Source organism: Xenopus laevis, chromosome 9_10L (genome assembly GCF_017654675.1).
Source record: "Xenopus laevis strain J_2021 chromosome 9_10L, Xenopus_laevis_v10.1, whole genome shotgun sequence".
In the NCBI taxonomy this organism is placed as follows: domain Eukaryota; kingdom Metazoa; phylum Chordata; class Amphibia; order Anura; family Pipidae; genus Xenopus; species Xenopus laevis.
This window is the reverse complement of record NC_054387.1, coordinates 129254994-129278574: the sequence shown is the minus strand read 5'-3', so window position 1 is coordinate 129278574 and position 23581 is coordinate 129254994. Positions and strand designations below refer to the sequence as shown.

The 23581-nt window shown below is 44.0% G+C and overlaps 1 protein-coding gene across 1 annotated transcript in view; it reads right to left on the bottom strand.

The window, feature by feature from the left end:
• Positions 1–23581, bottom strand: part of LOC108705458 — a 53947-nt gene that overhangs the window by 16655 nt on the left and 13711 nt on the right. Inside the window, exon 2 of the mRNA XM_041576771.1 lies at positions 1632–1758. Within this exon, the coding sequence (XP_041432705.1) occupies positions 1632–1758 (127 nt within the window). The remainder of the gene's footprint in view (positions 1–1631; positions 1759–23581) is intronic.

Below are 23581 nucleotides of genomic sequence, written 5' to 3'. Positions count from 1 at the left end.
GTTCCTTTAAGTGAGTTCAGCTGCCAATGTAAAGGAAGCTAAGTAATTAGGCTGCAGATGAGCAGTAATTAAAAGGAGAGCTTCCCACTAGAGACATCCATGATTGGAGGAGGGCTGTTAGAACCTCCTTGAATGGAGGAAGGAAAAGTGTGTGTAGCTGGGAAAAGAGTGTGATTCCCACTGAGATAAAGAGTTGGAGAGAGCTCAAAAATGACTGGAGAGAAACCCCTCGCAAGAGACAAGAGTGAGCCACAGAGAGGATCCTGGGAGTTGTGTACATCCACACCAGTGAGTGCTGGAAATGTGAGTTTGAGTGAACACCAGTGAGGATGTTAAAGCGGGACAGCCTTTGTTGAAGCAAGTGTGCTAAAGAATTGATTTGTGTATAATAAAGGCCAGCAAAGCTGTATTTAAACTCTTAAAGGTGGTGTCAGTCTACATTTCTGTGCTGAAAACTGTGCCGTGGCTGTGGTTTTCACTACCTGAAGGTCACAACAGGTATGGGATTTGTTATCTGGAAACCCATTATCCAAAAAGTTCCAAATTACGAAATGGCTCCATTTTAATCAAACATTTACCATTTTTAATAAGTATTTCCTTTTTCTGTAATAATAAAACAGTAGCTTGTACTTGATCCTAGCTAAGATATAAATAACCCGTATTGGAAGCAGAACCAGCCTATTGGGTTTATTTAATGTTTATGTGATTTTCTAGTAGACTTAGGGGCAGATTTATTAAGGGTCGAATTGAGAATTCGAATGTTAAATTTTTTTTGTATGGTCAAAACTGTAAAATTTGACTAGGGAATTATCCAAATTATTCCAATTTGATATTTTCCTACTCTGGCCCTTTAAGAGTTCAATTTCAAAATGAAAAATGTATCTAATATAGTTAGTTAGGCAAAAATGTAATGTATAAAGGCTGGAGTGAGTGGATGTCTAACATAATAGCCAGAACACTACTTCCTGCTTTTCAGCTCTCTAACTCTGAGTTAGTCAGTGACTATAAGGGGGGCCACATGTGACATAACTGTTCAGTGAGTTTGTAATTGATCCTCAGCATTCAGCTCAGATTCAAAAGCATCAGTTATGACCCATGTGCCCACTCTCAAGTCACTGATTGGTTACTGCCTGGTAACCAATCAGTGGAAACCAAGAGAGCTGAAAAGCAGGAAGTAGTGTTCTGCCTACTATGTTACACATCCAATCACTCCAGCCTTTATACATTACATTTTTGCCTAACTAACTATATTAGAAACATTTTTTATTTTGCACGGCCTATCTATTTTTCCCATTTTTATTTTTACACTGAACTGTTCCTTTTAAGATATTTGATTTTTTCTTAAATAACCCCCCAGTCAATTTTCAAATATTTGAATTTAAGGGAGTTCTAAAAAAACTCACATTAATTCCAAATTTGTCCCTTGATACTGCAAATGTGCCTCCTTATGAATGGAGATCACAAATTATGGAAAGATCCCTTATCCAGAAAACCCCAAGTCCAGAGCATTCTGGATAACAGGTCCCATACCTGTATCAGTAACACAAAAAGAAAGATAAAATCAGCTGGGAGTATTGGAATATTATTTTTAGAGAAAATGAAATATTGCAGAGCAAATAAACTTTTCATACGTATGAACAAATACTGGAACTATGAAGTCTGTGTAATTTGGATCCAAGTCAGCATCCTCTAGCTTGTACACAAAGTCTTCATAGCCATATCTCCATTCTACCTTCTCATTAAGGGGCATGAAGTTACCTGGGAATAAAAAGAAATTATTATAAAAACTCTTTATGCACAGTAGCTGTACGTACCTTTGGCAAGTGTTAATCTCAAATTGATGTAGATATCAGTGGCCTAATGGGCCCACACCTCCTTGGAGCCTGTCAGAGCCACAATTATTTTAATATTGTTTGTTTGCTTTGGACAGTACATCACTTAGATTCTAGCTATCTGTATAACAGAGCATTGTGTCCCAGTGGCTGCACAGATCCTATCTGATCCCCATTGTAAGCAGCAGTCCTGTCCTGCTTTATGGCAGCTGAGATTCTAGCTATCTGTATAACAGAGCATTCTGTCCCAGTGGCTGCACAGATCCTATCTGATCCCCATTGTAAGCAGCAGTCCTGTCCTGCTTTATGGCAGCTGAGATTCTAGCTATCTGTATAACAGAGCATTCTGTCCCAGTGGCTGCACAGATCCTCTCTGATCCCCAGTGAAAGCAGTCGTGCATCAGAGAGCTCTCAGAGAACCAGAGGAATGGAGAGTGTCAGCCCAGGCCATGCAAGGCCTGGGTGGGCAAACCCCCAGCGTGAGGCCCAGGCCTTGGGGCCTACACTGGAAGGTGTGAGATCCACCAGGACGGTGCAGACAAGGAGTAAAGCAGCAGGGAGTGAAAGGAAAGGAGCAGCAAGAAGGTCGAGATCGGTTTCCTTGGGAAGGATTTCTTCCACAGACATGGAGGATTTGGGAAAGGCAGCTGCCAGTGCTGTGAAAACGCCTGACAGGGAAGTAAAGTGTGTGATGAGTGAGAGGGGGGGGAAGGAAGGAGATTGTTGGTAAAGAAAGACAAATGGAAAGTAAAGCAGAAATTGTATCTGTGACAAACATGGAGGGTTGTGTGCAAAATGTCAGTTCTGATATTTGTGTCTTAAAACATAAAATGGAAAGCAGTCAGCATTTTATTTCTCCTGATCTCTTTGAAATCTCTGTCAGGGCAAGACTGTGAGTTTGCGGGTGGAGATGCAGCACAGAGCAAACCCAGCAAACAATCAGGGGCTGAATATGAAGCAGCTGCTTTGCACCATGCAGCCGACATGTAGTCTCACGTGGCTGATTGTGGGGGAGGAATGGCTGCTTCTAAAACTTCCCCTGAGAGGCATCAAGCATCCCATGCTCTGGTAACAAAAACTGCCTCATGTGCATGGGTGCGGGTGGTGTCTGGAGCTGGTGTGGAGTCAGGGGAGGCAGTGAGAACAAACTCCAGCAGCCATATTGCTACTCCCTCTGTAGAGATGTATAAGAGTCTCACAGGGAACAGCCATTTTGGTACTCCCACATCAGAGAGAAACAATTGTTCTGATATAAAGGAAAAACCCCAAGCAGAAAGCCTCTTGAAGGGACAGTATGCTGGTTCAAGTCACAGCCAGGATCAAACACCTACCACTGATGAACTGGTTGAATTAATAAAACTGGCAAATGAACAGGAGCTGCAATGGAAAAAATTTAAAGTTGAGTTGCAAAAAGCATTTTATAACTATTCAACTGCTGATGTGGAGAAGCAAGACTTTTATTTAGCAAAAGTCAACAAAATAAATGAAGAGTTCAGAACCTTAGAAAAACAGATTTTGCAGAATTATACAAAAATTGGTCCCCTTTCTGAAGTCTATACAAACAGGTTCTTAAACAGCCGGCTAAATACAGGTCCATGAGGCAAATTGCATCTGCTTCATCTACTTCTGATAGTGACAAGGAGACTAGAAGGATTGGCCAGCTGAAACCAAAGAAATCAGTTGTTGCTCAGATACATGCGCCCAATTTTATCTTCAGCTTGGATGAGGCAAATAAGATAAAATGGGAAAGAGAAGCCAATCTGCTCATATGGAAGAGGAAAGCTTTGTTTTCTCAGAACAGGATTTTCCCTCCCTTCCCTCTACTTCTCAGAATGACTGTGCCCATCAGCCCTCAGCATCCAAGGAGACCTTCACTCATCAGCCAATAATACAGAGACTTCTGCAGTTGTGCAGAGTGCCCCAATGTCCTTGGCACTGGGGCATGGGAAGCTGAGTGAGCAGGAATTGACGACAGCTGCTTGTGTGGGAGAGTCTGGGAAGGATGGAGTGGATGGAGTGGAGGCTGGAGCAGACTATGTGAATGCAAGTGATGTTATGGAGTGCGGTGGTGGAGACATCAGTGAAAGTGTTGCAAGGCAGTGTGTGGAATCTGTGCTTGGTGATGATAATTCATTGCCCAATGTGATACAACCTGTTCCTTGTACCACCCCTTTAAGTACTGCAGCTTTAATTTCTATTCCATCTTCTTCTGCTATACTCACCACCTCTTCTATGGCCTCAACCTTTTCCCCAGCCCTTACAGTTTCTCCAATAACAACTTCCCCTTTAACTACTCCAGCTGTTTCTCAGAATACTCTGCCTACAGTGCCCTCCGCACAGCCAAGTTCTGTATCTGCACCTGTTTCTTCCTCTGTAAGAAGACCAAATGGTCAGCAGTCAATTCCTTCAGAAAGTGCAGGCAGGAGAAATGTGGCCCCACCACCTCCACCAAACGCTTGGAATAGGCCACTGAATAGGGTGAGGGTGCCTGGAGTGCAAAACAATATCACTCGGCCGGTTTTCAAGCAAAAGAATGTGATTAGGCTCAGGTGGCAGGGGGATAAGGAACAAATGCTTTCTAGGGATGTGATAGCCAAGGAGATGCTGCTTAAGCAAAGTACTTTAATACCTGTAGGTGTCAGGGCTTATATAAAGTTTTCTGACACAGAATATGACATTGTGTTCAAAACATCACAAGCCCTGGAATTTTTTTGGCAGGATTATGACAGCTTTAAACATTCAGTCCTGTGGGAAAGTTTTAGAGTCATCTCAATAACTAAACCTGAGACAAAGAAAGTCACCATTTTGTTTAAGAATGATTGTGTCCCACCCGAGGATATTCTAATATGGCTTAGACGTCATTGTAAGGTGCTTACCCCTTTAAAGAAGGACATTGATAATAATGGATATTGGTCAGGTGGGTGGTGTACTAATGTGGAATTGTACATGAGGTAAAATGTGCCACAGCATCTTCCAAACTCTGTCTTCATTGGTAGTGAGCGAGGGGTGTTTTTTTTTTATCCTGGTCAGCCAAGGGCCTGTTTCAAATGTGGTTCTTACTGACATCGGGCAAGTGCCTGTGCAGTGGTCAAGTGTTCACTATGTGGTGATGTAGGACACTCCGGGAAAGATTGCAATGATGTGAAATGTAACTTGTGCGGAACCTATGGCCACTCACATAGGGCTTGTCCAGAGGCTCTTCATAACATAATGGAGAGCTGCCCTCAGTTAGAGGAAGAGATGGCAAAGGATATGTTGGAAGAGATACGGGATGAGATGGATTATTTCCAGTCTGATTCACAACCATCGGTCATTCCCCATCTCAGCCTCATGATACTGTAAAAGATCAGTCAGCTGTGGCAAGAGATGCAGGAGATTCTGTTCCCCTTACTGTTTCCTCTTTGTCTCAGGGAGCAAATAATGAGTTGCCAGTTTCTATAACAGAGGCCCCTATCATTCAGCCTTTGGGAATACAGCCTCTTCCCCAGAGACAGAAACTCTTGCACAGTCTGGAAAGGGAAATTGTGAACCAGCAGTTAAGGCAATTCCACCAGTAAGACTAAGTTAGTCCCCTTCCTCACAAGACTGGACAATAATAAAGAACAAAGACCTTTCAGGAAAGCAGTCCCCTCCAAAATACATTCCACCTATGCAAATCAGCCTAGAAAACAAATTTGAACTTTTGGCAGAGAAAAAATCTTGGGCAGATGCTATGGAAGAGCAAGATGAATTGGAAAGGATAGATATGGAAGACAAACAAAGTGTGAAACCGTGTCATGGTCAGGCTGATGTGGGTACAGATAGTGGTGCTGAAGGCAATACTGACAGTAAGGGAAAGGAGGAAGTTGTTTCAGGGTCTGAAATGGAATGTAACAAATTGCAAGTCCGCAGGAAAATTGTCTCGGTTGAATTCAGAGAAGGTGATAAGGCTTTATCTGATGATGCAAGTGAGATGATATCGTTAGATGATGATCCAATCCCATCTGGTACACAGATTAAAAGATTTGGTGATCAAGATGATAGTCAGGATGAGAGGAGTAGAAGGAGGAGGAGGCACAAGAAAATTAATAACACTTAACTATGGCTTCTTGCCCCCTCAGGTTTATTTCAACAAATGTTGCAAGCATTAAAGTGGCCAGTACAAGATATCAAGCCTTTGCAGCCTTAAGGTGGCCATAGACTTAAAGATCTGCTTGTTTTGGCGACCGCCAAACAAGCGGATCTTTCCCCGATATGCCACTAAACTGCGTGGCTATATCGGGGGTAATTTGAGCGTTCGGCCGTATGGCCGAACGATCGAATTTCGATGCGCCAAGCGGCTCCGACGGGTAAAAATCCAACCTTCCCGATCGATATCGTAGCCAGATATCGATCGGGATGACCAGTCGGAAGCCGCCATACACGGGCAGATAAGCTGTCATATCGGTCCAAACGACCGATATCGGCAGCTTTATCTGCCCGTGTATGGCCACCTTTAAGCCACACCTCAGCTGACATCATCTTCTTGCAAGAGACCAGACTGACCACCACTGCAGATATCAAGAAAGCATCAAAAGATTGGCTTTGGGGTCCAGCTTTTTTTTCAATTGCTGCAGAACCTGGGGGCGGTGTTGGTATTTTGTTTAAAGGCTTTTCTGGAATATTTGTGCACCGCCTTATAGAGGTGGAAATAGGCAGGTGTCTTCTATTAGATGTCTCTGTTGCAGGACGCAGACTGAGACTTATTAATGTTTATGGGCCTCAATCTGGGCATGGGAGAAAAAACCTTTTGAGGGAAATTCAGCCATATCTCCATACCTCCACTTCAGTCATCATGGCTGGTGACTTCAACCAGGTCCTTAGAGCAGAAGATAGATCAAGGCTTTCCTTTGACAAATATGAAAGTAATTTTCTTACAAACATACTTGAGCAAACAGGCTTGGTTGATGTCTTTACCCCTGGCGGTCGGATGTCAAAGCATACTTACCATTGTGCAGGTCAAAGCAGCAGGATTGACATGGCTTTTGTTCGGAGGGGGGAGATCTTTACACAGACTGAGGAAATCTTGGTTGATTACTCTGACCACCTTGCCTTATCTTTTTTGCTGGGTGTCTCCTCGGTTCCAACAAAAGGTAGTGGGTTATGGAGATTGAGTTCAGATACCCTGGAGAGTGAATCAGTGCAGCACTCCTTTGAGGCACTCCTTCAGTTTGAGTTGACAAAGATTGTGTTTTTCGACTCAATGTCACAGTGGCAGGAGGAGGCCAAGAAGTCATTCCGCACCTTCTTCCACAGACTATCTGTTACAAGGGAGGGAAACAAGTATAAAAAGTACCTTGCCCTATGAAGAAAGCTTGAATCCTTAATTTCGGACAGGGTGGTTGGGGAGAAAGTTTCCAGACCAAAGCTTCAGATCAAACGGCATCAGTATAGTCGTTACAGGTCCTTGGTTTTGGAGAGGGATTATGGGGGATTCCATTGCCCGGATCCCTGTCGGAATTGCAGGGAAGCTGTGACGAGGAAGTTGATTGTTGGTTTGAAGGACTCTCCGGGTATAGTTCAGAAATCTAAGGGTGGGATCCTGTGAGTTGTTCAAACCTACTATGCTAGTTTGTTCGGAAGTAAGGTTTTGGATAGGGGAAGGATGAAAGCTTTTCTGGAGGGAACCCCAGGTCCAGACCTGAAAAATTTGGATTTTTCACCCTTGATTGAGGACATCACAGAGGAGGAGGTCAAAAAGGCAATTGAGCAGCTAAAATTAAAGAAAGCCCCAGGTCCAGATGGCCTAACAGCCGAATTCTATAGAACTTTTAAGAACCTTTTGACCCCGATTCTTGTGGAGGTCTTTAAAGAGGCATTTTGCCTCCCTCCATGAGAATCTCCTCTTTGGTGTTATTATCCAAGGGCAAGGATCCTACAGATGTCAAGAACTGGAGGCCAATTGCCCTCTTGAACACAGATAGGAAGCTTTTGGCAAAGGTTTTTTTTCTAGGCTTGTTTTATTTTCAGGCACGTTATTGTCCCGTGAGCAGTTCTGCATGGTGAAAGGGCGGAGCATCTTTGGGGCAGTCTTGTCTGTACGAGAAGTGCTTGAAACATGTAAAGCCCAAAATAAGGGGAAGTATGTGGTAGGTCTTGACCAAGCTAAGGCTTTTGATAGGGTGGATCATGATTATCTGTGAGCGACCTTGCGTAAGTATGGCATCCCGGACCAATTTGTTGATTGGCTTTCTGTTTTGTATAAGGAGGGGGAAAGCTTCCCACTTGTCAATGGGTGGTGTGGTGAAACCTTCGGGGTTGAGGCTGGGGTACGCCAGGGTTGCCCTCTTAGTCCACTGCTATATGTCTTTGCGATTGACCCATTTCTTTGTGGAGTTCAGGCTTTGGATTTGGAGGGCTTCCAGTTCCCCTGTTACCTGCCCCTGAAGTCGGTATCCTATGTGGACGATGTCTCGGTTGTCATCTCCCGTCCTGAAGAAGTTGGGATGTTGGCCGGGGTTATCGAAAGTTACTCAGAGGCTTCAGGCTCTCTGGTCAACGCTGATAAGTCGGAAACTTTCTGGACCTTGGATGGTGAGCCGGATTTTGCGCTCCCTGATTTCCAGCATGCCTCCGGTGAAATAAAGATTCTAGGGGTCAAATTCGGGAGGGGTGATAATGCCAGGTTAAATTGGGAGTCAAAACTGGATGCTGTCGACTTAAGGATACAGCGATGGAAAAACTGGAAGCTGTCCTATAGAGAAAGAGTGAAGCTCATCAAAGCTTACCTGGTTCCTATCCTCCTGTATGTGTCTTATGTTTACCCCTTGACAAAAGCTTTCTATGTAAGGATCCACAGCTTGTTCTTTCAGCTCCTTTGGGGGAACAAGCTGAATCATGTCAAAAGAGGGATCACTTACCTACGGACTAAAGAGGGTGGGCTGGGCATGTTATGTCCTGTGGCCTTCTTTGGCACAATTTTCTTGAAATTTAATTTTGGGAATCTGGGCCAAAGAACTGATGTTCCGTGGGAAAACACTGTCAGGGCCTGGGCATCCCCTTTTATAGGGCAATGGTTACAAGGCGATAGGGTAAAGTTGGTGCGGGTGCGACATGGTCAACTCCCACTGGACTTTGTTGCCGCACTGAAGCTTTTAAGAGTTTGGGACATAAGGATAGGCGAACTTGGCACAGCCTCCAGATGTGATCTTTATAAGAGGGTGTTGAGTGTCTATTTTGCTGTTCCAATGGCCTTGAAGGACTGTGTAGGGGGAACTCTTGTGGAGAGCCTGCGTTACCTAAACAGTAAGAGATTACCCCCAAAGTTTTTTGATCTGGCATGGCTCTCTCTTCAGGGAAGGCTCTTTGTTAGGGGGAATGTGAAATACCTGTCTGCAGTAGATAAAAATTGTCCCTGGGGGTGTGGTGTGGAGGAGACCCAGGAGCATTTTCTTTTGCAGTGTCCCATGACAAGCAACGTCCTTCATCAAGTTTCCCAGGCCATATCTGCCCCATCTTTAAGTTCCCTTAACTATGCTGAACTTGCATATGGTGTTTTGGCAAGAGACCTTTCATATCAAAGGGAGACAGTGTACATCATTATTACTGCCTACAAATATCACCTTTGGCAGGGTCGTTGCAAATACACTTTTGGTATGGATATTAGTGCAGAGAGGATAGTGTCTTTTATACTCAGAGAGTTATGTTTTATAAGACAGATGGAAAGATCAAAATCCTCATCCAATATTTCTTCATGGAGGGATTTCATATTCTAATGTTTAGTTTGAGCCTGATGTTTTGTTCAATGTTTATTATTTTACTATGTACACCTTGCAGGAAAATTACTGCCTGCTTTGTTTTGTCCTTGGGGGTCCTTTGTTTTGGGTGGGGGATGGGGTTAGGGTGGAGGGAGTGTGTTATGAGGACATTTCAAGCAGACTCTGGACTTGAATATGAATGTCCTTTATTATAGGGAGGGGAGGATGTCAGTATGGACAGAGTTTGGACAATGGATTCTGACTATCCTCTGGAGGGTGGATTGGGTGGTTTGGTGTCACATACTACATGAGCTGCCACAAATGGACTCTCATTAATTAGTGTTTGCCTCATGCTTGTAATTTGATGGTGTGCATTATTTTGTAAAAGGGTTTTTATAATATATGTAAATAAAAAAATTCCTATCTGATCCACATTGCAAGCAGTCATGTGTCAGAGAGCTCTCTCATGTCTGGAACAAGCCCAGGCCCTGCTAGGGCTGGTCGGGCTACCCGGAAAGCTGAGGCCCAGGCTTTGGGGCCTGGCCATGTGGCTGAACTTTCAAGGCCAAGACTGCGATCCTCATCTGCTGGGACCCCAAGAACACCACGTGGAAAAACCAGCAGTGAGAGTGAGATGGAGGTGGAAAAGTTTGTGGCTTAGACCAGGAGGCAGAAGCAGAAAAATGCAGCAGCAGCTCGTGCTCAGGAGGTGGAACGCCGCAGAGGTGCTCTTAAAGGAAAGATCTCCCCTGGAGCTGCTAATGTTAACCCTGTGCTAAAGGGGAAAGTGGAGTGAAAGCAAATATCGGATGAGGAAATAAATCAGCAGGAACATAAAGGTATGGAAATACAAACTGTGCCTTTAATTTCATCAGAAGTTAAAGGGATACTGTCATGGGGGAAAAAAAATTCTCGAAATGAATCAGTTAATAGTGCTGCTCCAGCAGAATTCTGCACTGGAATCCATTTCTCAAAAGAGCAAACAGATTTTTTTATATTCAATTTTGAAATCTGACATGGGGCTAGACATTTTGTCAATTTCCCAGCTGCCCCAGGTCGTGACTTGTGCTCTGATAAACTTCAATCACTCTTTACTGCTGTACTGCAAGTTGAAGTGATATCACCCCCCCTCCCTTTCCCCCACCAGCAGCCAAACAAAAGAACAATGGGAAGGTAACCAGATAACAGCTCCCTAACACAAGATAACAGCTGCCTGGTAGATCTAAGAACAACACTCAATAGTAAAAACCCATGTCCCACTGAGACACATTCAGTTACATTGAGAAGGAAAAACAGCAGCCTGCCAGAAAGTATTTCTCTCCTAACGTGCAGGCACAAGTCACATGACCAGAGGCAGCTGGGAAATTGACAAAATGTCTAGCCCCATGTCAGATTTCAAAATTGAATATAAAAAAATCTGTTTGCTCTTTTGAGAAATGGATTTCAGTGCAGAATTCTGCTGGAGTAGCACTATTAACTGATGCGTTTTTAAAAAAACATGTTTTCTGATGACAGGATCCCTTTAATATTGAGCTGGCAGTAATAAATGTTAATGTACAGGAAGATAAATATGTTTCTGTGAAAAAAACTGACTTTAAAACAAATGTGCAAAGTGATTTAAATATTTGTCAAAGTGCCTCCCAGCAATGTGTGACTGTGGAGTATGAGCAGCAGAAAGTCCAGCGCTGCAAAACCAAACAAACTGTTTCTCCATTGTGTGAGCTGGAATCAGTTGGCAGGTGGGGGAGGAATCAGGTGCAGGAATTAACTCTCCAGTTTGTGTGTTACCATCACAGCCAGTTTTCCAGGAGAGTGGGGCTACGGGTGCAGCTGCCAGACCTTGCACTCAAGCAACCACATCTTCACACCATGGAGCAGCCGGCGCCACTTAAGTTCCCAGTGGAAAGGAGAGAAGGAGTAACGTTTCCAGAATTGCACCAGTTCCCCATGGGTCAGAATGCAACAGCCCTGGTGTAAGCCCTGGAACCAGCATTGTTCATAACACCAGTAAAGGAGCTGCATTTAAAGGGGCAGAGCAGAAACATGCAAGTATTAAAGGTAAAGTTAAAGAGACAATTACTGCAGAAAAAGTAGCTGAAGCATTTAAAGAATTGGCTACATTACAAAACAGGAAAAAGTCTTTGGAAATATCAATAAAACATTTAACAAATGCAATGGTGTTTTCAGATGATAAATTTAAGGAATCCATCAAATGCAAATGAGATGAACTGGGGAATGAGCTTGCTGGTATAGAGCTTCACATTTCTGAGCTGTATAAAGATGTCGGTCCCTGGAAGGAAGTTTATCAAAATAAACAGAGATTTACAGCAATGGCAACCAGTGTCCGCACTCCAGCAGCAAAACCAGCTTTGGGAAAGTCATTTCAGACAAGCACATCTAACAGCCCTGTGTCATCTGAGAGTGAGGCGGAATTCATAAAGCCTTAACCCCCCCAGGCTGCAGAGGCGACGGTGGCAGTGGAAAAGAAGAGCAAGGAAGTGCCCAGGATCCAGCTGGAATTGTGTCAGTAGAAGAGGAAGAACTGCATGCAGAAGAGATGGGTCATTACACCAACAAAAACTACTTCTTCCAGTGTGAAAGAGAGTGAGAGGGCGGAGAGTGGGGTGATTGAGGAGAATGAAGTGGAAACCTCTGTAGCTGTTGGGAATGACAGTGTGAGTGAGGCTGTGACAGGTGTTGGGGGAATGGAGGGTGAATGTGGGGGAGTGAAAGCTGGAGGGGTGGCTGGGAATGTGGCTTTTTCTGCTGCTAATGTATTGGCAGAAGATATCCAGGGACAGGTAGATCAAGGGCTTCCAGAAGCTGTAGAGGTAGTGTCAGTTCAGGTAGTTCAGCAAGTTTCTGGGAGAGAAGGCGCCTTTTCGCAGTCCCTGATTTATCTGATAATGACCCCTTTAAGAAAAAGAACTGGGTTAAGCTAAAGTGGGATGGCAATAAAGAAGATGCCCCTTCAAGGCGGCTTTGTAAGTACCATGTTGTTAGATGGGATGGGTTTCTCACCAGATGACTTATCAGCTGTAATTGGACAAACGGCAATAGATTACGACATCACCTTTAAGTTGCCTGAGGCTTTAGACCATTTCTGGTGGATTTATAATTTGCAGAAAAGAGCAGGACGCCAAAACTGGGAGAACTTAGTTGTCATTCCAATGACCAAGCCTGAGACTAAACTCATTACTATAGTAATGAAAATTGATGTGGTTCCCCAGGAGGATATCTTGGTTTGGTTGCAGCGCCAGTGTACAGTTTTGTCTCCATTGGTAAAGGTCTATGATGAGGATAATGTCTGGGGAGGTGTTTGGCGCACAAAAGTTAGGCTGGAGGGGACAGGCCCAACCATCTGCCCAATGCTTTTTTCATAGGGAACGAAAAAGGTTCTTGTTTCTTTGTAGGCCAGCCACGGCGATGCTTTAAGTGTGGGGCTAGAGATCATCTGGCAAAAGCCTGCGCTATACTGAAGTGTGCACTTTTCAATGCTATGGGGCATGAGGCAAATAGCTGTGACCAGGTCAGGTGCAACCTGTGCAATAGAATGGGCCATTTCCACAGGAGGTGTCTGGAAGCATACCATAACATGGTCAGACTTTTCCCTGAGATAGACCAGGAGATGAGAAAGGTAATGGAGCCGGCGGAAGGGGAAGGAGAGCAGGAGCAAGAGGAGGAGGTACCAGCAACACAGGAAAAAGTCATTCCTAAACGGCAGAGGTTTAGGCAGCCAACAAAGGATCAGAAAAAAGGAAAGCAACGGCCAACAAAGGATCAGAAAAAAGGAAAGCAACCAGAGAAGGCAACTAGAGGGAGTGAAGTTGAGGTACCAAATGATGGCAATGAAAAAGATGGCTGGGAAAAAGTTAAAAACAAAAAGTCTAAAAAATATGCCCATCAGTTAAATCCAGGAGAAGGTCTCTCAGGAATAAATACTTTCTCTCTTAGTACTGGGAATAAATTCTCAGTGCAGGATAATCATTCTGAGACCTGGGGTGACAGGGCAGAAAGAGAAGAGCAAGAGGAGCTGGAGAGGATAGAGATGGAAGAAGCTGGGGAGAGGAACCCAAGGGAGTTGGAGGAGGAGGATATGGAGATTCAACTGGCTTCAAAGAAAAGAACTAGGGAAGGGGGTGAGCACCCAGTCAGTAAGAAAGGTGTAAGAGAACCTGCAAACAGCTCCCAGACTCCGGCCAGCAACCCAGTGAGTGAAAATGAAGAACAGCAGCTGCAGTCAGGGCCCCAAGTTAAGCGATATGGGGATGCAGTTGGTTTTTCAGCAAAGGGAAAGAAAGGCAAATCTATGACAAATATTCATGATGGCGTCGTCTCCAATTAGGTTTTTAACATCTAATGTGTGTAGTGTCAGAACTCAGCGAGTCAGATTTTTGGCTTTTGAAAGCCTAGGTAACTCCGACACTGAGGTGTTTTTCCTTCAGGAAACCCGTCTTACTACTCAGGCAGAACTGAGAAAGGCAAAGGCTGACTGGCGGCATGGGCCTTCATTCTGGTCCATAGCGGAGGAGCCATGTGGAGGTGTAGCGATATTATTTAGAGGTGGCCTCAATATAAGAGTACATCGTCTCCTCAAGATTCAAGTGTGGCGCTGTTTGATGTTGGACGTGACTGTAAATAGCAGACACTTTGGTCTTATAAATGTTTATGGACCGCAGTCTATTTCAGATAGGAGGGCTTTGCTGGCTGAAATCAGGCCCTATTTACATACATCGCTGTCTGTCATCCTGGCTGGCGATTTCAACCAAGTCCTTAGACCAGAAGATCGGTCAGGTAGATCAGAAAGCTTTTTCTTTTTTTTTTGTATATTCTTTATTTAAGGAATAAGCATTTTCTTATACAGAAAGGAAAAAAAAAAATAAAGCAAAAATATTCACATAGCAAGTACATCGAATCCAATAATTTCTCATACAAAGTGTGTTTAAGTAACTACGTATAAGGAAATTAAGCAAAAGCATCATGCTGAATATGCAAACACATTATCTCGGTTACTCATCTAGGCATTCATGAGCTAAAGGCAATCCTGAACAGCGAACCATAAAGTGATACAAGCCTATGCATGTCATATATTAACCAAATAAGCTGTACAATAGTACCGAGATAAAACTAGTAACAGTCTTTATAGGATTCAGTCATATATCAAGCTAGTGAGGAGATAAAAAAAAACAAAAACAAGAAGAAAGAAAAGAAAAGAGAAGTAAAAGTAGGAGAGAAAAGAGTGCTCAGCCAAATCCAATATAAAAAAAAAAGAGAACATATGCCTGATACTATACCGAGTATGTACCCATACAGGCACCAATGAAGTTATTGTGTAAAACGTAGCCCCTAGTCCGGGTAAAATTACATCGGAGGTAAGGTTGCCACAAATGTCACCCAAGTGGACCAAGTCCTCACAAAGCTGTCTTGTCGGCCCTGTGCAAAACTCAAAAGCTCCTCCATGCGCATAATTGAGCCCATTTCCGTGTACCATTCTGTGAGCGTAGGTGCGACAGCTGATCTCCAATGACGGGGTATCACCGCTCTGGCAGCACCCAAACAATATCCTGTAAGTGATCTCTTATATGGAGCCACAGGACCAGGTAGAATTGACAAGAGTCCAATAGCTGGATCGAAGGGGAAATCAACACCTTCTACTGTTTTAATAACCTGAAACACCTGTTTCCAAAAAGGCACAAGCAAATGGCATTGCCACCAGATGTGCAATGGAGTGCCAGCTGCCACATCACACCTCCAACATAACTCCGATACTGCCGGGAAAATTTTATGCAAAACATCTGGACATTTATACCATCGAGAGAGGATTTTGTAATTAGTTTCTTGTGTTCTACAAGCAACTGAAAATTTATGCGTTAAAAGGAAACTTGTATTCCATTGATCTTGAGTGAACTCCACCTGTAATTCACATTCCCATTTTCTAGTAAATTTAGGTAGGACTAGTTTGCCTGCAGACCCTATCAGTTTATAAAGTATGGAAATAAGATGTTTCATTGGAGCTTTTGCTAGACACAGTTCTTCAAATGGTGTAGAAGGTGAAAACCTAACTTTTTTATTTTGGGGGGAACATAACCAGTGTTTTAGTTGATTATATTTAAACTTAACCAAAAAGGAGTCTGAGTTCCCCGGGCATAATGTAGAAATCGGCAATAAAGCGTTTTTCTCCAATACATGGAAACACACAAAATTCTCAGTGCGCCTCCTACCCAGAAATCCTGCACTTGCCATTCCTGGAGGGAAACCAGGGTTCCCCATGATTGGGGTAAGGGGACCTTCCCGGGAGATCATATTTGGGTTCAAGCGTAAGTAACGGTCAGCACAGATTAGTGTTTCTCTACAGATTTTTGGTAGGGTGGAGGAAGGAGGTCTAAGGATTGGGTATAACCACCAAAGTGCTTGCAGAGGTCTATCCACCAAAGATTGTTCAATTAGGATCCATTTCTTATTGTCATAATTGTGAAACCATTCCAAAATTCTGCTCAATATGGAGGCTTGTAAATAATCTTTCAAATTAGGCATTCCCAAACCACCTTGCTCTTTCGGTTTGGACAAAATATGTTTGTTTATTCTAGGTCGCGAACCATTCCAGATAAAGGTACAAAAAGCTGATTGTAGGATATCAAAGAAACGTTTTGAGGGTGTTATCGGTATCGTTTGAAACTGGTATAAAAGTCGCGGAAGAATGTTCATTTTGATTAGGCTAATGCGACCAAACCAAGACAGCATAAGTGGTTGCCACCGTTTAAGATCTGACTGTATTTGCCCCAACAAGACCATATGGTTCAGCGCAGAGAGTTTAGTAAGGTCAGAAGGAATTTGAATCCCCAGATATTTTATGGATTCAGTCTTCCATTTAAAAGGGTAATTTGCTTGTAAAGATAACTGTGTTTGGTGAGGAAGTGATACATTTAGCGCCTCGGACTTATCGAAGTTTATCTTGTAATTGCTGAAAAGACCAAATTCTTTAAATTCCTGCATTAAAGAAGGCAGGGAGGTATGTGGTTGTGTTATGAATGCTAAAAGGTCATCAGCATAAAGTGCCAACTTATGGTTGACCCCTTTGATGGGTAGGCCTGTAATATTTGGATTTTCCCTAATCGCTATAGCTAAATGTTCCATAACCAAGGCATACAATAGAGGGGAAAGGGGACACCCCTGGCGCGTCCCATTGCTTATCATTATAGGATCCGAAAGTTGTCCATTAATTTTTAATCTCGCTTGGGGGTTAGTATATAAAGCCATGATACGTTGTAAAGCTTTTGGACCTAGGCCAATTTGGATTAAAGATTCCCGAAGAAAGGCCCAGCTGACCCTGTCAAACGCTTTTTCAGCATCCGTTGACAGGGCCAGCATAGGAATCTTGTTACTAGTGGCATGATCAATTATTGTAATAGCTTTTAAGGTATTATCTTTAGCCTCCCGAAAAGGGACAAAACCCACTTGATCTAAATCTATGAGATAAGGTAAATGTATTTTGAGTCGGTCGGCAAGAATTTTAGCGTATATTTTAATATCCACATTCAATAGGGAAATAGGCCGGTAACTAGTGCACGTTAATGGGTCTTTACCTGGTTTTTGAATAAGGGAAATATGAGCCTCCAGCATAGGTGAGGGGTTGCAGGGATTTGAATCTAAATTATTAAAGGCATGCAACATTACTTTCAAAAGGTCTGTCTGTAAAGATTTATAAAAGATGGCCGTGAGGCCATCAGGGCCAGGCGCCTTACCCACAGGCGTACTCTTAATAGAACTCTGTATCTCTTCTACAGAAATAGGGAGTTCCAGGAGTTCAATCTCCTCTTGGCTAAGTGTCGGCAGTGCCGTCTTTGCAATATAGTTTCGTAGACGGGGTAGTAACCTATCCTTACCTTCGCTAGAGGCGTTATCGATGTTATAAAGTGCTGAATAGTATCGTTGCATAACTTTCAGTATATCTTGGTTTTTGTACACTATTTTGTCCTTGTCTGCTTTAATAGCGGGTATGAAGGACGACCCTTGTGTTAATTTAACAGCTCTAGCAAGTAATTTCCCGGGCTTATTACTATGTTCATAATATCGACTTTTGCATTTTAGCAACGCAGCTACCGATCTCCTATTTAGTTCCCCTTTTAATAATTCCCTGGTTGCCGTAAGCTCAGACCAAGTATCCCCATCCATGGTGTTTTTGTGCTGCTGCTCTAACATTGCAATTTTTTGGAGTAGATCAAAAATACGTATAGAATAGGCCTTCTTTAACCTAGCCCCATGCTTAATAAAAATACCCCTAAGGACAGCTTTCAACGCCTCCCATTTTATTACTGGGTGCGAATCATCTGAAGCATGCACTTCTTGAAAGCAGGTTATTTCCCGTTTTATCTCAGATAAACAATCAACATCCTTTAAAAGGGAATCATTGAGTTTCCAACTCCAAATTTTACGTTCAAGGCTAGGGAGGGTTAGCTTCAAAAATAGTGGTGCGTGATCAGATAATAGCTGAGGCCCAATTTTACAGTCCTGTACCCATTGTAATGCATAATGAGAAAGAAAAAGATAGTCAATACGGCTATAGGACTGATGGACCTGAGAAAAATATGTATAGTCCTTATCTAATGGATGAAAAATCCTCCAGGTATCCATTAACTGATTATTATGAAATAGATTTTTGATACGTTTTAAAATCTTATAGGATAGATGAGAATGTCCTGAGGAAGAATCGAGTTTGGGGTCCAAAGTCAAGTTTAGATCCCCACCAAACACAGTTATACCTTCGGAAAAGCCTTCAAGCCGGGTCAGGACCATATCCAAGAATTTATATTGATCTTGATTAGGAGCATAACAATTGACTAATGTGAATTTATGACCGGAGAGGAGTATCTTAAGAAAAACATACCTCCCTAGTGGATCAATTAAGGAATCTATCAAGGAGTATGCGAAATTTTTATGGAATGCTATAGCAACTCCTTTACTTTTGGAGTCAGGATTATCACTGCAATACCAGGTGTGGTAGTACCTATTTTTGAAGGATGGCCTGTGACCCAGCTTAAAATGTGTTTCCTGTAAAAAAGCAATCATGACATTTTGTTTATGTAGACCTGTGAGAATTTGGGACCTCTTCATTGGGAGATTTAAACCCCGGACATTGTAGGAGCATATTCTAGTATCCGCCATCATAATAACTTCTGTTCGAAATGCGCACAAAAGGAATGGCTGAGCAGTAGGAGAAAGAAAGGAAAAGTTAACATTAAGAGAAATGTCATTACAACTAAGTCTGAAAAACTCGAAACAACTCTAAACATTATGTTTAGTTTAACATTATCGAACTCAATATCATAAGATGGGCATTCCTGCCTGACCATCTGATACCTAGGGGGGGGGGCATAGGTGGATCGTAACCTCACGATTTAACCTGCCAAATAAAATCCTGCAAAACTCACGTACAACTCACAAGCCGAAGCATATTTAACAAACTACAATAAGACTCAGCAAAAGAGAAATTACGTAACATAGCACCCAGTCATCGCCACCAGCTGAAGTCAGAATCTGTAGCATTCCTCCAAGACATCAGAGAAAAGTCAGCGGTTGAAGTTCCTCCTCTTAGTGGGGGTGTTCTGACCACTTCTTGGAACTTGGTTTCTGGAACGATTCTGGTTAGCATTGGTAAAGCTGTTCTGTAGATTCCCTTGAGATGCCATCCAATCCCAGGTCTCCTAATTCGGGACATCAATATGTGGTAAGTCGAGAAGATTCAGAAAGGTCGAAATATCTCTGTGAAATCTTATCGACACAGGCTTCCCATTTTTAATAACTGTAAGGGCAAACGGGTATCCCCATTTGTATCGGATCGAATGTTCTTTAAGTAAATCCAAAATGGGTTTCAGCGCTCTACGTTGTCGCAGAGTGTTCCTAGAGATATCCTGAAAAAGTCGAAGTGTAGTACCTGCAAAGTCTATGTCCCAAATGTCTCTTGCCTTCAACATAATGGTTTCCTTAACCTTGAAGAAGTGTACCCTGCAAATCACATCTCTAGGAATTTCTGACGATGGGTCCTTTGGCCTCAGTTCTCTATGTATTCTATCAATTATCATAGGTTTCTCTGGAGGTTCTCCCAGAAGAGTATTAAAGAGCTTTTTTATTGTGGGTAGAAGATCTTGCGAAGCAACAGACTCTGGTAAACCTTTAATTCTGATATTGTTTCTCCTAGATCGGTTCTCTTGGTCATCCAAAAGATTTTGCAGATGTAAAAAACGTGAGTCATGTTGTGCTAGAGTCTTTTCAATATGCGCAAGGTTCGTCGCGTTCTCATTAACGGACTTCTCCAATTGCGTGTATTTTTCTCCCACTTGCTGTAGTTCTGTATGCACTACATTAATTTCAGACTTTAAAGCAGTTTCGGTGTTAGAAATAAGCTGTTCAATATCCCGTCTGGATGGGAGCGACAATATGTGTGCTCGCAGCTCATTATCCCCAGATGCACCAAGGCCTAGACAGCCTGATTGTACTGCAGGCCTGCCTGAGTTAGGGTAACTGGGTGTCAAGGGGTCAGGGGCCCGTTCCTGATCGAAAAGAATAGGTGGAGTAGTGGGTCGCATGAGATGGGGATCGAGAACATCATGCAAAGGAAAATGTTCCTTACCGGGCAAGGCATTAGGAGGATCCATCAAATGCGTCACAAGCGGAGGCGCAGGCGGTATTTGCCAGTCATCGCCGCGATCCCAGCTGGGTGAGGCCTCTTGCGGCGTCATAAGCAGTGGATTAGGGGAAGGGGGTCCGGACAATTTTCCGGAGATGGTTGGAGAGGCATGTAGTTCGTCTGCGCCCTCATTCCCCTGTGAAAGGCTGTGCGGGGAGCGGCCCGATGGAGAGGGCTGCCAAGATGGCGGATGTTCGCGCCCGTCCTCTTGCACATCTGAGCAGGAGGCCGAGCGTCGTTGAAAAAACTTCGCTAAATGCGACTTTTGCGGCAGCTCCTGTTCTTCCGGGCCTTTCCGCCCTCTCTTGGTCTTCCCCATGGGTGGAAACTGCAAATACAAGTCTGCTGAAATGGCTTATAATCGGCTCTGTGTACGGAGCTCAACAAAGCACGTCTTCACTCGGTCATGCCCAGACCACGCCCCCCAAGCTTTTTCTTTTAACAACTCATCCAACAAGCCAGATTGGGTGATGTTGCCACGTGGGGAGGCCGGAGAGCGATTCATAATTACAGGTGTGGGCCTAGGAGTAGCCATCTGGATATGGCTTTTGTCTAGATGGGTGAGGAGTTTGCTGATGTTAAGGAAATCGGGGTTGAGTACTCCGACCATATGACCTTTTCCTTTACATTGGGCACTTTGTCTACTCCAGAGAAGGGCAAGGGTCTGTGGCGGCTCAGTGCAGATTCCCTGGAGGGTGAGGCAGTACAACAGTCTTTTGAGGCTCTTCTTCAGCACCAGTTTGGGAGAGTTGATTTTTATGACTCTATGTCATTGTGGTGGGAGAGTGTTAAGCGCTCATTTTGGGCTTTCTTCCAAAATCTATCTGTACGAAGGGAGGGCAATAAGTATAAGAAGTATCTGACTTTTATAAAGAAGTTGGAGTCCTCTTTTTCAGATGGCGTGGAGGGGTCAAAAATTGCCCAGCTGAACCCAGATCAGAGAATGTCAGTACAGCCGGTACAAATCTCTTGTGCAGGAAAGGGACTATGGGAGTTTTCACTCGCCGGACCCCTTTTTAAACTGCAAAGAGAATGCTGGGCGAAAACTTGTCACCAGTCTGATCGATCCCAAGGGTGAGTTACAAACATCAAGGGAGGGCATCCTTGGGATTGTGAGAGACTTTTACACTTCTCTGTTCCGGGCTAAGGCTTTGGATAAGGGGAGGACTTCATCCTTCCTGGAGGCAACCCCAGGGCCTGATGTAACGAATCTGGATTTTGAGCCTTTGACAGCTAAGATCACAGAGGACGAGGTCAAAGCTGCCATCGACTGCCTCGTTAAAAAGAAGGCTCCAGGACCGGATGGCCTTACAGCCGAATTTTATAAGAAATTTAAAGATTAGCTGGCTCCGGTTCTTGTAGAGGTCTTTAGAGACTGCCTGGAAGGGGGTATCTTGCCCCCCTCTATGAGAGAATCCTCCTTGATCTTGCTGTCAAAGGGTAAGGATCCAAAGCGGGTTGAGAAATGGAGGCCAAGTGCCCTTCTCAACACTGATAGGAAGCTTCTCGCACGGATATTTTTTACTAGACTGAGTTCATTTTCAGGCACTTTATTATCTCCTGTTCTGCACGGTGAAAGGGCGGAGCATCTTTGGGGCGATCCTTACTATTAGGGAAGCCTTGGAGTTATGCAAAGTCCAAAACACTGGGTGTTACTTTCTGTCTCTGGACCAGGCTAAGGCCTTTGATCGAGTGGATCATGAATATCTGTGGGCTGTTTTGGCAAAGTATGGCATCCAGGGAACATTCATTAGATGACTCTCAGCTTTGTACAAAGGGGCAGTAAGCTTTCCACTTATCAATGGGTGGCGTGGTGAAAACTTTGAGGTCGGGCAGGAGTGAAACAGGGGTGTCCCTTAAGCCCTCTGCTGTATGTTTTTGCGATTGATCCCTTTTTAAGGTGTTTGCAGGCAGTGGAAATGAGGGTCTCTCTGTTCCCTGTTGCCAGCCCCTCAGGTCGGTAGCCTATGCGGATGATGTCATGGTAGCAGTCTCTTGTTCTGAAGATGCGAGAATGTTGTCGGAGACAGTCAGAAGTTACTCAGAGGCCTCTGGGTCTCTGGTCAACATGGATAAGTCTCAAGCTTTTTGGTCATTAGACGAGGAGCCGGCCTTTCCGCTCCAAGAATTTTCAACAGCCCCAACTCAGATTAGAATTTTAGGGATCAGATTTGGGAAGGGAGATGATGGTAGGCAAAACTGGGAGGAAAAGTTGGATGCCGGAAATCAGTGGCATAACTAGATGTTACTGGGCCCCACAGCAAATTAATTTTAGGGCCCCAAACATATCTAGAGGTTGTCCTGTTTTACCAAAATGTATTGAAATTGTATGAATTTGAGCCTCATGGGGCCCCCTGTACCTCCTGGGCCCCCTGCAGCCGCAGGGTCTGCTTCCTCTGTAGTTACGCCCCTGCCGGAAATGCAAAGGTACAGCGATGGAAGGGATAGAAGCTGTCCTACAGAGAAAGGGTGAAGCTCGTGAAGACTTACCTGGTCCTATCTTTTTGTTTGTTTCCTACGTGTATCCGCTGCCTGAAGCTCTCTATGCTCGGATCCAAAGCCTGTTCTTCCAGTTAATCTGGGGGAACAGGCTGAATCCAGTAAAAAGAAGCATTACTTACCTGCAGAGGAAAGAGGGAGGATTGGGCATGTTGTGTACAGTGGCTTTCTTTGGATCCATCTTCCTGAAGTTCAACTTTGGGATCTTGGGCCAAAGAACTGATTCCCTGTGGGAGAGTTGCATCAGGAGCTGGTGATTTTGAGAGAGAGCTTGTGATTTTGACTTACCCAGGCCCTTCTGGGTCTGGGGAGGTTGATTTCTCAGCTGTTTTTGCGGCTTTATAGCCTTTACTTTTCATTTTTGTTTTTGATTATTTATTTATTTATTTTTGGAAATGGGTAAGAAGTTGCCCCCAACAGAGGAAGCAGGGGCAATGAATACCCGAGCAAGGCTGGGATCCAGCAGGCGTGCAGTGAGCCAGAAAGCTGTGGTTGGTGCAGAAAAGAAAATGGCTGCTACCGTAAAGAAAGTGAACAAGAAAGTGAAAGGTTTGCCAAAGGAGGAGGAGGTGTCTGTGGAGGTTGAGGAGAAAGAAAAACTGGATGAGGTCCCTGAATCAAGTCTGTCTGGGTTTGCGGCATCTGAGCCCCCTGTGCAATGTGTTGTGGAACTACAAGTCTCTACATCTGGAGCTTCAGCAAAGGTTGGTGAATCCCAAGCTACCTGTGTCCCAGAGAGCACCCCCAAGGAACGAGCAGGTCCCCCATAGCTATGGAGGAGGAAAGTCCTGTGGCCAGCGCAGACTGGAGCCCCTGGTCTGGTATTTGCATCAGTCAGGGAGCAGAGGGGA